The sequence below is a fragment of the Anas platyrhynchos genome, chromosome Z (assembly GCF_047663525.1).
Source record: "Anas platyrhynchos isolate ZD024472 breed Pekin duck chromosome Z, IASCAAS_PekinDuck_T2T, whole genome shotgun sequence".
NCBI lineage: Eukaryota > Metazoa > Chordata > Aves > Anseriformes > Anatidae > Anas > Anas platyrhynchos.
The window spans coordinates 26,022,927-26,041,211 of record NC_092621.1 but is presented as its reverse complement, the minus strand read 5'-3'; the positions used below and the strand labels follow the sequence as shown (position 1 = coordinate 26,041,211).

General features: G+C 36.7%; 1 protein-coding gene across 1 annotated transcript in view; it reads left to right on the top strand.

Annotated features, from left to right (window-relative positions):
* Positions 1-18,285, top strand: part of SV2C (synaptic vesicle glycoprotein 2C) — a 114,098-nt gene that overhangs the window by 14,831 nt on the left and 80,982 nt on the right. The window contains exon 2 of the mRNA XM_027446670.3: positions 9,611-10,302. Within this exon, the coding sequence (XP_027302471.2) occupies positions 9,723-10,302 (580 nt within the window). The 5' untranslated portion in view covers positions 9,611-9,722. The remainder of the gene's footprint in view (positions 1-9,610; positions 10,303-18,285) is intronic.

The following is an 18,285-nucleotide window of genomic DNA, read 5'->3' as shown; positions in this document are numbered from 1 at the left end:
GTTACTGGAGATTTTGTGGATGGTCATTTTGGTCACAAGAAACTTCAGACATCATATATTTGAATATAAATTTCTGTATGTATATGGTACTTTTCAATCTTCTGGGGTTTAGAGAGGCCTACAGATTTTCCCAGGGAGATAGGGAACCCCTTGTTGAGAATTTGTGCCTGGAGGCAGTAGTATTAATACTTGCTCTTAGTGAACTTTGACTGTATAAAGTGTGGTCTGCAAGTCAGGAACATACTCTGAGTCTCTGTGAGGACCCTGAGTGCCCCAGTAGACTTTGTTTGCCCTCCCATGTCTCACCCAGACAGCTCACTGAGGCAACGTCTGCTTAATCATCCCAGAGCTCCATTTAAACTCAGGCTTCAGTGTTTGTGACATCTACCAAGGTGCAGGAACCATGACGCTGCTCCAGGAATAAGGAGGAGGCATAAGCCAGGGGGACCACAGGTCAGGCTGGGCAGCACCATGACTGATGGGATATGGTGCCTGAGCAGGGTGAGGAGAGGTGGTGAGAACAAGTTTCCCATCAACAGGCTGGTGCCTACCAGACAAGGTGAAGTTGTGTTACATCCAAGATCTGCCAAAGATGTCCAGTCTGCAATTCAGGATCAGCAGGGGCAGAAGAAAGGTAACGTCCCCTGTAGCTCAGGCACAGTTGGGGTGCCCAGGTCTGAGATCTCCTGAGCACATGTCAGAGGTTGTGAAATGAGTGTGTGGGGAGTCCCAGGTGAGGCTGTTCAGGGTCACTAAGGCCTATTGGGGCACTCAGGACTCTGCCAATTTATATGACCTAGTCAATTAAAACTCTCAGTCAGAAGAAGGAAAACCAATTACAAAGTAGAGAAACTGCAGGAAGATGGTCAGCTTTAGTTTTGGGTATCGAGTCTTTCAAGAACCAGACTAAGAATTAGGAAAAGAATAAATGAGAATATTGAAGATCTCAGTGATCAGAAGTGCTGCGCATGCCTTTAAAGCACACACAGAAAAATGTCAGGTGTCATTGTGCTTTAAAATGAAATAAAAATGGTTCCACATGGCAAAATTTATTTCTGAGATGCTTCAGCTCACCACGCCTTGTTGTTGTGAGTAGTTAAACACAAGGAACAGAAAATTTTTCAGGTTGGCAACCAGTCTACTTTCCAAATAACCTGAAGGAAACTTAATGAAATTAAAAATATATATATCTACCAGCTCTCCTATCTTTATTTTCTGCCTACTCTATGCTTTAAGTGACAGAGCACTGTGTTTGTTCAGTTGTGCTGTCCACCTCTACATATACCACCCAAGGGGAGAAAGCCACACTGAGGTAGAGTTCTGATTACATAATACACTCTAAGATGCAGATAGATCTTGTTTTAACAGGGGTATAGGTTGCAGAATCTGGAAAGCTAGGGACTACTGCCTTCCCAGTATAGAGTGTGTTCCTCGGTCCTTTATTTTACTCTTCCTGTGCTCACTTCTGGCCCATAATCAAGACTACAAAATAAAGGCTTATGATGTTTAGTGAACCAGGTAGGGATATAAAGTATAAGCTCTAAAATATTAAATCTGCAAGTTAATGGAAGCTATACATCTACAAACAGCTAGATTAACTATTTACTTTAGGACTTAATTTTTCCTGTAGTTGATGAAAAATTGCATGTGCTATATGGCACATGTGTACTGTGCAACTTGCAATAATAGTGTGGTTCAGGTTAACTAACTGAACAGACCTAATTAAACATGTTCTTAGAAGATGATCCATTTTCAATATGGGTAAAATCTGAGTTTATCAGAATCTTTAGGAAGTCTTTATTTTCCACAGTGGACTGCAAAAGTGTAAACAATTTGTATAATTACAAATCAGTGAAGCTTAAAATTATGTGAATAGATTTTTAGTAGCAACACTTTTTTGTCAGCGTTATAGAGAACTTGTTATTTCTTGTCTGAAGGTTAAGACCAGGAAGCCAATGAGTCAGACTTAATTGTAAAAGATTTTCCACCTGAAACTGTTAAATTTTCCCCCAGGGAGAGGTAAAATTTTATGACTGTATGAAATCACTTTTTTTCAATGCAATGGTACTACTACACTATTTAGATAGCACTTTCCATAATCTTTAATGTCTGAGGTACATCTGAAGCATCTCTGATGTACCTTACTGCAATCATGGGCTTTTAATACACAATTTACTGGTTTTCATTAGCTCACAGGCTAAAGGTAACTTTTTGAAAAATGTTCTTTTTGAAAAATGTTCTTTTCATTTTCTTTGATGAAAACGTTCTTTTCATCACAAAGGTTTTCTGATAATGACCTTAGAAAGAAACATCCTAAGTCTCAGTCTGATCTTTGGAAGTATCTTTAAAGGCTTTTTATTTACAATGTTCTGTGTTTACCTTTAAAAATAAAGTGTTGAAGGAACAGGAAGCTAACTGTTGGTTTGCCTGGAGAGGGCTTAATTTACTCAAACAGAAAAACAATGGATGCATCTTCTGCTTTGTGTTGATTTACTTTCATCGGGTTTCCTTTCTTACATATATTTTTTTATGTTTATTACACATATAGTCACTTCCCAGAAAGACTACTGATATGTATTATGCTGTCAATAGTGAGAATTAAACATTTTGGGGAACAATATGATTTCTTGTTAGTTTATGCTTGCAATACTTGTGTCATTTATGGTAATTTACAAATGTTTTCCTACCACAGCAATTAAATCCTTTATGCAGAGATTTGCTGACAGTACAAGTAATACAGACAGTTTGCAGACATTGGAATCAAATTTTAAAATGACTGATGCTTTTATATTTTACTTTACATTATGAAACAAACTAATCACATACGGTAATGTTGCCATTATTTGTCTTGAATTGTAGCATTTGCTTTGGGAATAATATTGTTAACTCCTTCCAGTCAGTCTGCTGGTTAATTTCTTTCTGTGTTTGTTTGACATACATCAATGATATTTTCTGTGTCATTTTTTATTTTTTGCCATTTGAATATCAGCTTAAGATGTTACAGTAAAAACAGTGCATATGACAGAGTAGCCAGCTGAAATACAGGAAACAGTCCTAGGAAAACCCTGAAATGAACAAGATGAAATATGAGAGGTTACTGTACATTATTTAGAATATGTACAGTTTAGGTTTTTCAACCAAAGAATTTACAAAGTATCTTATTATTTAAAAGAAACAGAGGAAAACTAAGGTGGGTGTGAAACCAAATTACTTTGCAGAAGAAATTTAGCAGTCTTGCTTGTACTTGCAAAAAAATGTTTGGGAAGAACTTAGGCATGCAAGCTATTTTTAAAATAAAATAATCTGTTCAGTAACCTCCTTCCTTTCTTTCAGGTATATTTGCTGTTTTAGACCTAAGAGTCTAGCAAGTAAGATAACAATCTGTAATGCTCCCATCAACATGTTAGAATTACTATTAGAAATGGTATGAAAATGATGAATAAGATGACATTTTAAGACATTATCAACTTTTAATTATTTCAGATTTTAAATCAAGTTAAAAGTATACAAGCTTTGAAATTGAATTCATACTGAAATATACAGGAAAAAAAAAATGCTATTTACAAATGTATTTTTAAAGCACTAAAAATGCATTTTGCCAAGGTACCTGTTAGCTGTATATTATCAGACTTTTTTTTTTGTTCATTGCAATCCTCTATGAATGTTCTTCATGTCATTCCTGATCATAGCTGATTTCCCATATTGATGAATCACCATGTCACAGGCTCTGAAAGTCATTGTTACTTTTTATGTGCAAGTACACTTCTTACCAACTGTGCTTTTTTTTTTTTTTTTTTTCATAATGATCTGTGCCTGATGTTTTCAGATTTTTCCTCCATAGGTAGGTAGTTTACTGTTTTAATTTTGATTTGGAATTGTATGCCATCAGCAAGTGTGCAGAATAACACAAAGAAGAAATAATCTACTATTCAAAGAGAAATGGGGGACACTACCAGATATTCATTTTAAGACATTTTGATACCCACCCATGTCAAGTAGAGCAAGTGACCCAACTTTTCTGTCTCTTCTCTCAGTTTTCACTACTTCAAAGCAAGAAAGAGAAAATAAATGATTAAATATTCTGTATTTGATTAATTAGTTTGTCTAAGGTATTCATCTAAAAGTAAATTCTTTTGTTTCTTAACATTTATAGTCTAAAGCATTTGTTACATACTATATACCATATTGTATATCCTAATCCATTTTCAACAGCTATGCTTACTAGCTAGCTTACTAGAGGCTATATGCCATCTAATTTTGCTTTTGGAAACAGAGCTAAAGTAGTAGGTATGTTCAACCAAACTGAAATCACCAGAGATCAATCTTTTGAACTACAGCAAAATCATAATAATGTTGCTAGTCAAAGGCATGTGGCAGGGGAGTAGCAAATACCTGATACATATTTAATTACTCTTCAGATCTGATATCATTTCCAAATGCTTCTCCAAGACCAAATTAGTATAAAAACTGAAGATTGTTTTCATTTTCTTATAAAGACAATGATTGTTTAAGCAGTTTTAGCTAATCCTTTAGGCTTTGTGACCTCTTGGTATGTATGTGCTACCTACACATAATATATATATAATATGTATTTATTCAGAGAAATATACATATCTATACATATGTATGTATGAAGGCTTTTTTTTTTTTTTTTTCCCCTAGATTCACTGTAGCATTTCATTCTCTCCATCCAGGCTCATTTAATTTTACTATACAGCGGGAAATCTTCCTCTTTTTCCCTCTCATTATTTAGGTCAAATTGATGAATGCTCAGTTTCTCCTCAGATTCCCACAGCTGAAGCAGTAAAGCAGTATCCCACCAGAAAAGCATAGTATTTCATTCTTGCTTTTATTACTGGTCTGTTTTTAAGAGATATTTTGGCAAGAATACTGGATGAATACCAATAAAGAAATGGGCTTTCAATCACAGAAAACTATATAGAGAGCTTATCACTTTTTAAAAAAATACTATTATTATTATTTTCCCAGGCAGAGACAATGCAAACACCTTTCATTCAAGGAGGAGCAGGTTAATGTGCACAGCCAGGACTCTGGGGTTCGTTGGACCCAATGATCTTTCAAGGTCCCTTCCAACCCCTACAGTTCTGTGATTCTGTGATCAGTCTGAAGTTGAGCTTGGGAAAGAGAAATAAAATTAAAGTAGTGAGTTCAGTAACTTCCATGATGAAAATATGGCAAAATAAAATGTTCAAGAAATGAGAATTATGAAATCATAAAAAGGATTTTACATGTATTTCCCAACTTTTTATATTCTTTTACAAACTATAAAAAGTAACATACAATAATAAAGATGAAAAAGAATATGCACATTGAGAGAGTTGCAAAATATCTGGAAGGGTTAGAAAAACAAGGTGTTAAAATATTAATTAACATTATGCCAAGGATGCATTACCCTCTTATTATGGTGTAGTGGCAGCAACAGCTGATTCCCAAGGAGGACAATATGAGGGCAAGCAACAGAGATGGATGGAACTGACAGATAGTGTTAACTCAGAAGTGAGGGCAGTCTGGGAGCTCAGATGTGTCCATCTCAGGGGCTATGCGCCCCTGCAGAGGGACACACAAGGCTAAGTCTTTTCAAAATGTTTTTCGCAGTGGAACTGAGACTGTGACCTTGTATTTTCTCCTGAAATGTAAAGAACTGTTCCAGGGCCAATCCCAGAACTCAGTTGGTATACTAGCTTTCTGCTATTTCCTCTCCATTCTCTACTGAAATGCAGGGTGATTGTTTTCACTTAGTTCTGACACCTGAAAATGACAAAAATTATGGCTTGTGCATGCACTAATTAAGAAAATGAGTTTTCAAGAGAGGTATGAGGAGGAAGATAACTCTTGGCTCAAATAGGAAATACAATTTTCTTTAACTGCAGAAGTCTGAGAAGTGCAAAATTATATTTAAATATGCTTGGTTAAAATAAAAAGTTTGAAAATAGTGAAACACCACTTTTCCCTAGGTTTGAATAATCATTTCAAGTACTATGGTACAATGTGCAACTTCATCACTGAAGAAACTTGGTGAACTGAACTAATTGTTTTAAGGAGTTAAATGGCTTGGTATTACAATGAAAGAGCAGATAAAATATTCCTTTGCTGTCAATAATGAAGAAAATAGTTCTATGTGAAAAGTGAGAACAAAAACAGCTTAATGAGTGAGGGTGGACCATAGATGAATCCTAAATCCACCCTCTTACCTTAGATGGAAATGTTGAGCAGAGGGGATTAGAAGCCTGAGTATATTTAATGACAGCCAGCTGAATTACACATAGTTATATTATTTCTTTAAATGATGATGATGCTCATAAAAACTGTTTTCCACATTCTGTCATTGTTCAGGATATTCTCTGAAACATGTTTAGAACATTGAAATAATGTAGGGAGGAGTACTCAGAGCAAGTATAAAATGAAGAGTGAGCCACCTCCTAAACTGGTCCCAGCTTTTGATATTGGATGTAGCACAATAAGTACCAACTGGTAACCATACCACTTAATCAATATAATAGAATGAAAATAGAATGAAAAAAAAAATAGAGCAACCAAATAATTTGTTTTGTTTGTATATGTATCTTTGAATGTTTTGAAAAAAAAATATTTGCTAGTATTACTTGAAACCACTGTTTTCCTAAGAAACATTATCATTATTATTAGAATTAAAGGAATTGAATTGGAATGTTGTCTTCAGTTAAACCATGCTGGCTTTTTAGGTAAGATAGTGCATACTAACAAGACTGTCTAGGCTCTCAGATATGCTTTAGCTGCTTAATGCTATCAGATAGTTGTTAATCCTCACTCTTTCAGACTTTCCAGATGCTTATTTGTAATCAATCAGTCTGACATAATTAAAAGGGTGGGGAGCTATCATGCACGATCTATAAATAATTTCTCTATATACTTCTCACCCTTAGGACAGGGATTTCAGTTCATTGAGAAAGCGAAGTTCTTTAAAAGAGCAGTGTTCCAACAAGATATGCTGCTTGGAAAGTTGGAACGATAAAATAGAAATTTTGATTTTTACACTCAGTCTGTCTTTTCTGTCTGGCTAGGTAGAAATTTGACTTAGTCTATGTATAGATTTTTTTAGCTGGCAGAGTTAGGCTGTTAATGAGTTTGAACAGGTATAAATTCTTATTGACATACCTGCTCAATTGTAAACTACAGAATAAGCTCAATTACTTTTGAAGATTTGTGTTTTCAGAGTGTAGTCTGCTGAACTCATGAGGTCGGTGTACTGTACAAGCGCAATCACTGTTTTGCCAGTTTTGGCATTTGCACTTTACTTCTATTGTAAACTTAAACTGTTTTACCTCCATAGACAGACTCTACGGTAAAATTGAATTTGACAATATCAATATCAGCTGAAAATCTTTAAAAGAAGGCTGTAACTGCTGAAAAAATAAAAATCTAAGAATCAGAGTTGTTCAGAGTTTACGTTAAATATACTACACCTGTACAACCTAAAATAATCTAAAATGACCAAAAATAATCCAAAATAACCAAAACAATCTAGTAACACTTTGTAATCATTCACACTCAGAAGAATACCTATTAGGAACTCATTAAATTCTTGGTGGTATCTGTGGGAGTCTACAGTAGACTCAGTGAATGTTTTTATGCATTGAATGTTCAATAACACCTAGTAGATACTGCAGTCCACACATAGGATGAGATGTCTAATTCAATACTGACTGTGACATCTGAGGAGCACCTTGAAAACTGAAAAGCTGCAATTAGAGAAATTGCCTTAGCATAGACAATTCAGTGAGATGACCTACTTAGAAGGATCATCATGTACCTAAAAGCAGGCTACAGTTTTCAGTTGTGAATATTACATAGTGTTTTTTTCTTTAAGGCTGCATTTCTTTCCCAGTAAATGTTCCAGTTTGCTTTGAAAAATTGAATAGTACCACCACACCTGATTTCTTTGACAAACATTCAGGCTGTTTGAAATTAATCTAGAGGAAGAAACTGAAAAGAAAAACATTATCTAATATAGATGAATTTCTACAGTCATTGTTAAACAAACAAGCAATCAAAAAAGCTAGGGAAATATCTTCTGGCTTCTTAAAATATGTTACCTGCATGTTTGTGTGATGTTTCAGTTTGGTTTTCTTCTAACAAAAGGACACCACACTCTTAGTTTATGTGATGCAGTATGTAATTCTGATCTCTCAAAACAATATTAGTCTGAAAACTGATGTCTGAAATATACTTCTGGGGACAATGTTTTCAACTGAATGAAAGCTTCTCAAGGCTCCCATGGAGCTCACAGGACAGATCCACAATACCTCAGGAGGAACAGGATTTTCTTCAGAAATCTGCAGCCATTTATTCTTACTCCTGTTTTACATCCCACTGCCTATTTACTATTACAACTGCATCTTTTTCTGAGGTTATGTTGGAAAATGGATCATTAAAATTATCATAGTTAAAAATAACCCCTTCACCAAGCTGGAACCAGACAATGTTTTTCTGGAACCACTGATACAGAAATTTATGCCTGCTTTTTCCCAGAGGTGAGGCTTCTGCAGCCCTGTTGCAGTGCCCAGATTCATCCTCCCCTTCCCTCAAACACATGAATAATGGTACAGTTCTGTAATCAATTTCAGCTGTTCTAACTATGGACCTTTGCCAAAGAAGGAGTCTGTATTTCTTTCGTACCTCTGCTTGCACACTGCCACTATTTCTTTCTACTACCCTTAGCAATTGTGCAGTCCCCTAGTGATTGTACAGATGTGTGATGAGCCAAATTGCCTTGCTGATATGCCTGAGGTCTGAGCAGAAAAAAGGAAATGGTTATGTCTTCAGTCAAGTAAGGAGGATGCTTCTGTAGCTGCAGGATCACAAATGCTGACACAGAGGAAGAGATGGAAAGCTACAGCGGGGGAGCAGGAAGGGTGGCCAGGATGAAACATCCCGGTGCTTTCACACGGGTAGATTGGCATGAGCTCATACTGGACTAACACTGTTGGGTGTATTAGCTGAGGATATACATGTATAATTGCTCCAAACTGCCTCTCACTATGGACACGGGAGAGTGGGATGTATCAGCCATGATTTAGGGACTGGAAATTGCCGAAGTGTGAAAAAGCCAACACTTAAATGTACCTATCTCCTTGTATCTCCCTTACTGTAGTGTGAGGTTATACCAATAACATTGTTAAGTATTGCTCAGTGTAATGTATTAGCCACGTTCAATCAACTTTGGGATGCTGGGTGTATTTCTGAGACTTAATAGCAACTCACTGAGAGAAAAGATGATATTTTTAGCCTTTTATTATATAGCAGTGAGCTCAAATGAAGAAGAACAGTGGAGACAGAGTCAATGTGAAGTATGGCTCGTGAAATTGCTTGTTTTCATTCAGGACAAAACCCAGTGTCCACTGAAAAACTAAAATGTAATAAATCTTATTCTGAAAACATGTAGGTATGTTAGATTTTTCTTTAGAGTATCTTCCTTGTAACATGGTATATTTGTATGTTTTTGTACTATGTTTTTGTATGGTTTTGTACTGAAGTATGGTGTCCAGTGTGAGAAGAAAATGAAAAGAGGCTAAGTATAAACTTTTTTTCTTTTTTGTCTCATATTTTTCAGGTTGTATATTACAGCTTCACATTTTCTGCTGATGTCCAGTGCACAATAGATTTTCTGAACAGTGTTTGACAGGTGCTTCTCCAGTAGAACAGCAGTCTTTCTTTGAGACAAGATGGAGGAATCATACAAAGATAGGACTTCTTTAGTGAAAGGGGCAAAAGATATTGCTAAAGAGGTGAAGAGGCAAGCAGTGAAAAAAATGAATAAAGCTGTTGACAAAGCTCAGGACGGCTACACACAGAGGTCATACAACCGATTCCAGGACGAGGAAGATGATGATGATTATTATGTTCAAGGAGGAAATTATGGCACAGAAGCTAATGATGATGAAGGGTCAAGTGAAGCAACCGAAGGGCATGATGAAGATGATGAAATTTATGAAGGGGAATATCAAGGAATCCCCAATATGGGGCAGGGCAAGGATGGCATGGTGGCCTTAGGGCAGTCTATGCATGATGAATATAAGGATCGTCGTGAACTGGAAACAGAGAGGAAAGCTGATGAAGAAGAGCTAGCACAGCAGTATGAACTGATAATACAAGAATGTGGCCATGGTCGATTTCAGTGGGCACTCTTCTTTGTTTTGGGAATGGCCCTAATGGCTGATGGGGTCGAAGTTTTTGTGGTTGGATTTGTGTTACCCAGTGCTGAAACAGACATGTGCATACCCAATTCTGGATCAGGATGGCTTGGTGAGTGAAACCTTTGCTCTGTGTTTGTGCTATTAAAACTGTCACTTACAGTATGCCTAAATATGAATTATATTAATGTAAATGCTTATATACAGATATTTTGTATTGAATATAAATCAGTATATCACATTAATAGCTAATACAGATAATATGAAGCTTATAATTTTATTTTTTAAACAGTCATTTTCTTCTTCAGTAAGTACATATAAATAAATCAATGAGGCAGAAGACTGCACAATAAAATTTAAGAGCAGAAGGGTGTGGTATTTTTTTTCTTGTTTACAAGAGTAGTTATCCAGATGTATTATATTAAAAACAAAACAAAACAGAAAACACAAACTGTGAATTACTAGAGTTCTTCAAGATTTGTGCAGGTGTAATAGAGAATAGATTACACACAACTGTGTGGGAGCGTTCCCAATGGTGAGGTGGTATACAATATAGGGAATGCAGGAAATCCAAGGAAAATGCTGTCTAGATTTTTTTCTCCCTTTTGTCTCATTTTTTTTTTCCTTTTCTCCTAATGACTGTCCTCTAGCCCTCCAAAAAGTATAAGATTTATTTTGAATCATGGAGACAGAAGCCAGAGGGACGAATGGCTGAAGCTGCACATAGGTTATGCATTTTGTGTCTGGTTGGTTGGTGGGGAAGGGCTGCATCTCACCCTGTTGCCTCTTCCCCTCGGGAGGCATAATGAAGAAGCAAGCTGATCCAGCCTTGTGGACCTTGGTGAGAGCAACAGCAATGCAAGTCAGTCTCTACTTGTGCTTCCTGATTATGCCTCAGTACAGCAGATAAAGCTAAGTTTTCATAGGGCAGAGCACTGAAGAGACAAAGTAGAAGTGTTTACCCTAGGAAAATGGGAGGTAATACCGTAGGGGTTGTGACATGGCAGAAAATAAAATATATGTATCATACAAGGGATTTGGATCTGAAAAGGCCCAGGCTATTGCAGAACAGATGATCTTCATCTAAAATTTTTAAGAACCTTTGTCTTATAGCAGGTATACTGTTCATTTCTGGTAGTTTTACAGTTCATGGTTCTTTCACAACACTGTCATTTTAACTTAAGCTTCACTTTTCTCCTCTTGGCTCACAATCAATTGTAAGGACCCTAAGATGTCAACTGTGAAAAAAAGCAGATTCGGAACTTTAAATAACACAAACTGGCAGAAACGTTCCTGGTAGGCAATTAAGCCCATGTCAGATTGGACTCCTGACATATTTGCAATTTGGTCCTATCGGTTTAAATAAAGTTGATTGTATTAGAATCATAGAATAGTTTGGGTTGGAAAGGACCTTAAAGATCATCTAAATCCATCTAATAACCCCTCTGCTGTGGGCAGGTACACCTCCCACTACACCAGGTTGCTCAAATCCTCATCTGCTAAAGTCATTATAAATTATCCCTGGAGCCTTCTCTTCTCCAGGTTGAATAACTCCAACTCCTTCAGTCTGTCTTCCTAGGAGTAGTGCTCTACCCGCTTGACCATTTTCATGGCCCTCCTCTAGACTCATTCTAATACATCCATGTCCTTCTTGTGCTGTGGGTCCCAGAGCTGGGTGCAGGACTCTAGGTCAGGTCTCATGAGAGCAGAGGGTGAGAATCACCTCCCTCACCCTGCTGGCCATACTTCTTTTGATTCAGCCCAGGATACCATTGGCTTTCTAGGCTGCAAGTGCACATTGCTGGCTCATGATGAGCTTCTCACCCACCAGTACCCCCATGTCCTTCTCCTCAGGGCAGCTCTCAATCCATTTGATTGAGATGCTTGATTGACATTCTCCACCCAGCCTGTATTGGTGCTTGGAATTACCCTGGCCCAGATGCAGGAGCTTGCACTTGGCCATGTTGAACCTCATGAGGTTTGCAGTGGCCAACCTCTCAGGCCTGTCCATATCCCTCCGGATGGTATCCCTTCCCTCCAGCATGTTGACACAGCTTGATATCATTGGCAAACTTGCTGAGGGTGCACTCGGTTTCACTGTCCACATCACCAACAAAGATGTTAAACAGTGCTGGTCCCAAAACAAACCCTCGAGGAACACCACTCATTACTGATTTCCACCTGGACATTGAACCATTGACCACAACTCTTTGAGTTTGGCCATCCAGCAAATTTCTCAGCCACTGATTGATTCATCTTTTTTATCTATGTCTCTGCAACTTAGAGACAAGGATATCATGGGGGACAGTATCAAGTGCTTTGCACAAGTCCAGGTAGATGATGTCAGTTGCTCTCCCCATATCCACCAATGCTGTAGCCCCATTGTAGAAGGCCACCAGATTTGTTAGGCATGATATGCTCTTAGTGAAGCCATGCTGGCTGTCGCCAATCACCTCCTTTTTTTCCATGTGCCTTAGCACACTTTCCAGGAGGATCTGCTCCATGATTTTGCTGGGCACAGAGGTGAGACTGACTGGCCTGTAGTTCTCCGGTCTTCCTTCTTTCCCTTTTTAAAAATGGGGGTACTGTTTCTCCTCTTCCAGTCAGTGGAAAAAATTACTCGTCATTTATATTTCTAAAACCTCCTCCATGTCAGAAGGTCATGAGTGGAAATAAGTGCTGAGTTCTCACCTGTCTGGATGCTTCAAGAAATTCCTTGCCGTTTGATAATTTCTTGTTAAAAACAAACTGTTCCAGTTATCTGTACAATGCAGTGATTGAAATTCCACTAAAAGAAATTAAATTATCTAAGTTGTTATGGCTAAAGAGGCTGCATGCAAATAATTTGTTTGGTACTGCTTGTTTACACAAACTCATAAACATTACATTTGTCATGCTTGGACCTGTGGGTTTTCAGATCTACTTTTTACAGAAAGAAGGTGCATAAGCTTGTCTATTTACATATATATATTATATATAATATATATTATATACATATATATTTATATATATATATATATATATATTTTTTTTTTTTTTTTGAGCTCTATAAACAATTCAAAGAGAGAAAGAAGAGAAATGAAAACAAACCAAAAAAGTAATTACAGATAAATGTTACTCTGTCGGTGCAGATTATAACACAGAATACAGAATATGGTGGGAGAAACATTTTCTAAAAATTGCATTTTATTTAAACAGTTGCTGTAAGAATGGTGAGATGTCTGTGACTGAGAATGGTGAGTATTGTCCCATGAGTAGCAGGTAGCCATGAGGGTTTTCCGATGTTTGTTAAGATGTGACTTAAGAGTAGAGGATTCCAAAATCACTAGACTTCTTATGATGTTGTCTTGAAACATATTGGAATGAATTCACCAGTGATTAAATGAAATTCAGTACAGAAGCTGTTAAATCCCTCATGTTATATATATGTATATGCAAATATTTTACTTGCTGACGAAATTAAGGAAACAACTCTGGAAGCCTTAGGTATGCAAGCAATGTCTCCTCATAACTGAAATATGGAAACTGTGATAGTTATCCCCATTTCTTATTTTTATAATAGCAGAACACTAGCCTCTGTGTTAGGATATTAACAAAGATATAATTCTACAATAAAAGATTAAAATACAAAACTAGGAAAAAAACAGAGCTAATCAGTCTTTTTTTTCCGATAGTGTATTGAAGGCATGAAAAAATGGTCGTTTTATCAACAGTTTAACAAAAATGATATTATTTGCCCATTGCTGATAGAAACTATAATTTGAAATCCTTCTGTACGGTGATGACTATAATACTTATAACTAATATAGATATGTAGCCCTTGCAGATACATAACCATAATTCCAGTGATACAAAATATTCATCAGGATGGTGAATGTTTATTGAAAGCATTTTAATATGATCATAACTAGGTCCACACAGTCATGCATTTCAATTACTTTGCTGTTGTGATTTCACATCATAATTACATCCTGACTGGGGTCTTCTAGACAGGCATATTTTTTTCATTATTATAATTCCATGATCTAGAGGGCTTTAATGTTGTTAAAATACAAAAATCATGAGACCAGTGCTAGGATTTATAAGGTGGAATTGGTACACATATGTAATATTTATTTTTAAGGTATTTTTCTAGACTATTAAGAAACAACCTAAAAGCACCCTAATTTGTCATTGATAAAGAACTCACTGGCTCAACAATTAATTGTAAAAAATTATTTCCCATACCTCATGCCACAATGGCTTTACAGGAAATATGAGCTGATTAAAAGCATGTGGCAATATCCATAAAACCACCTTGTTGCATTTTTTTTTGTTTGTTTTAACATGCAACATGGCAATTTTCCAAATTCCCTCCATATCAATCGTTGTATGAGCTTGAGATTTCGATTCGTTGATCGTTGTCAGCACTTCACAGCCTGTAAGATTACACGACGGAAGTTCTGACCAGAATCATGATTCATTTTCTTGATGTCTTTGGTCTAACTGCTTTTTTTTTTTTTTTTTTTTTTTTTTTTTTTTTTTTTTTTTGTGGTTGTTCTTCAAATAGATGTTTCCTTAAAAACAAGAATGTGGACTTGCTTAAACTCTTGCAAGATTATAGTGACTTGTCATTAAGTGTGAGAATATGTTTCCAAATATGTATCTTTGTGTCTTGTATATATCTTTGAGTATGTATCTTTGGCCCAGAACTGAATACAGTATTCCAGGTATGGCCTCACCAGTACTGAGTAGACACTGCTGACTCACGCTCAAATTAATGTCCACCAGGACTCACAGTCTCTTTTCTGCAAAGCTGCTTTTCAGCTGGGTGTACGGGATAGCACAGTAACAAAAACAGAAATAATCTTTATTTGTAAAACGTGTTTTTAGTCGGTTAACCATACAGACATGGTTTCCGCTATCCAAAAAACTCAAGTATCATGTTATGTCACTGGGCTGATATTTCAGGTATTTTGAATATGAATAGCAATAGACAACTTACTTTAGGATTCAAAGGATTTCCTGACAGTCTACATGTTTAGTGTCATTTATTGCCTAGATGTATTTTTTTCGCAGATATTGTCATAATGTAATAATTATATTATGAATAATATTTGCAGGAAGAAGGGCGTCAGAGGTTTTAACTCAGTGTACTGAAGTAGTTTTCAGTTTAGGACAACAGGCATGTACCTAACACTTCTGCATTGATTACCAGTTTGCATATTAGGCAGTTTGGAGAAATGTTTTATGCCTCCTGTATATCTACTAAAACCTACTCAACATAATCTAACACTGTTTCAGACAGTTATTCCTCTTACATGGGAGGAAGTGCCCCCAGAGCGCTCAGTAGTTGGTGTGAAGTGCTTATAAGCTTTGTTAAACAATACTAGATTATTATTGAAAATTGTTTCCTCATAATTTAAGAGTATTGGTCTTGCTAAGTCTTTGCTACTTAGTAATACACTCTAATTTCATTGTCTGATTTTTGTTTTTGTTTTTGTTTTCACTTCTCTTTTGGAACAACTTATATATACATATATGTATATATATTCACCAACAAATACATTCTCTAGAATTTATTAATGGCAAATACAAGTCCTACACCTCAGACAGAATGACCCAGTGACTGGTACTGACATGCTAGGTACCTCTAAAGAAAAGGGGCTTTTCCTAGCAGAAAACAAATGGGACATGAATCAGCAGTGCCTTGCAGTGATGAAGGCTAACTGCCTTCTGGACTGCATTGGCAAGACTGTAGAAGAGGTAATAAAGGGAAATGGTTTTCTCTTCCCAACACTGACGAGACTTCACATGGGTACTGTGTCCAGCTGTGGGACAGCTTCTACCACCTGGTAGAAGAGAAAAACACATGTAAAGCAAGTAGAGTAATGCACCACTAGGGTGTTTAGAGGGCTTGAATACATAGCGTAAAAGAAGCAGCTAAGGTAACTGGTCTTGCCTAGCTCAGAGAAGAGAGGTCTAAGAGGCAAACTGACTGGAGTATTCAGTTATGTAATGGAGGGAGGGCATAGAGAAGGTGGAGTCAAACTTTCCTTGGGAGAAACACAGGTCACAAGTTGCAACCAGGAAACTTCTGATCATATATAATAAAGAAAGTTCATGTGTGGTCAACCCCTGGGAGAAATTGCCCAGGGAAGCTGCAGGATCTACTAGAGATTTTCAAAGAATTGACTGTAAATGGCCCTGAGCAATGTAATCTAGATATGGAGGTAGCCCTGATTTTGGCAGAAGTGTGGACTAGAGACCTTCAAAGGTCCCTTTCAACCTAATTTTTTTATGATTCTAAAAAACATAACTGCCTGTAAATGCATCATTACTTACAACACTTTTATCTGTCTATAATAAAAGAGATATTGCAGTTGTTACATTTGACTAAAAAATTAAAGGGAAGGTGGTTCTGAATTCACGGGTTGTGCACAGACTTGCTAGTTTATACGAAAAGTAGAGCCTAAGTTCATTTGGACAAGACCATATACCTTGAGAAAATTATTTTCTTGCTGAGCCTGTATGGGTTTTCTCTGGTTTTGGCAGAAATCTGAAGTGTACAACTGTGAATCATAAATAAAGGCCTGCAGGAGCCGGGTCTGAAAGGACCATTTTCTAAATATTCATGCATCTACATGCCAGGTGGATTTCTCCAAAGTGTCTAGGCATCTCACTAAATCCATTGACACCCTGTAAATATCCTTAGAAGAATAAATACATGTATATGTACAGATCTGGAATGGTATAGTTATTCTCAGACTGTAGTTATTCTCAGACTGTAGTTACTCTTTAAAAGGTTTGGGTAGCTTTTCTTCATGTAACTTGTTGCTGAATGAGCAAGCCTCTGTTTTACAGATGTTTCTCGTGCTGTGGAGATTAGACTAAAATGCACTTAAACAGAAATTTACATCGAGTATTCTTTGATCTTCAGTGCTCGTGGTATTCTTTTGTCTTCCCAATCTGTAGTAGCAGCTACATACACCCTGTGTTGGCCAGATACCTGGTGACATTGTGATTTGTAATTTAGTATGGAAACTAAAAATATTGACTTTGCTAGATGACAGTTAAGTAAGCGTTTTATCACAAGATTTTTCTTTTTTGTCAATTATACATAAATAATTTTTAAAGCTTGAAAAAAAAAAAAGTGCATGAAAATTGAATGTATTGATCTTAGTGATCTGATATTACTCCTGTCTGTTAATTCATTAAAACTGTTTTTACCAGCCTTGTTTATTCTAGGTTATGTTACATGTGTTACTTAACTGAAATTCTGTCTTCAGGGCCAAGTCCAGAATTCAATGACCAAACATTATGGAAGTGTAATACTGATTACCTGATTTTGTGTTTTCCATTTCTTAAAATTCAGACATACGGTTTTTCTGGCTGAATATGAGAGGACAAATCTTTACTGTGAGGGTGACAGATCACTGAAGGAGGTTGCCCAGAAAGATTGTGGAGTCTCCTTCCCTGGAGATGTTCAAATCCCTGTTGAATGCCATCCTGCACAATGTGCTCTAGATGATCCTGCTCAGCAGAGAGGTTGGACCAGATGATCTCCAGAGGTCCCTTCCAACCTTGGCAGTTGAGGTTGCCAGAGGTCCCTTCTGTGATTCTTGGGATTCTTGGCCATCCAGTGATTCTGTGATAACGATATATTTCAAAAAACATCTTCTTCAAGTATCATGGTTTTCTCTTGTCTACTCAGTTCTATTCCAGTGCCAGTTTTGACAACATTATTTCTCCATGTGAAAGACAGGAAGGCTCATTTGATGTTTATTTATTAAAGAGCCTGGATTTTCCTTACAGAGCAGTTAGTAAAATTCATTCCTGCTGCTCTAAGTAGGAAACTGCATATAGTACTGTTCTCTCTTATTGTTAAATATTGTTATAGGTTAGTATATACAGGTGAGAGTTATTTTGTGTTCCTGCACAGAACACAGTAGGAGAAGGTAAGTGAGCATCTTCTGGTTATGTATAAGTTTGTAGCAGGTTATTATTGATATAATACCAGATGATATAACAGACTGCAAGTGATGTAAAGGAAAACCAGGCTCTGCTACTCTATATTTTACTGTTGTGTGCAGGTACTAGATATGTTCCTATTTAG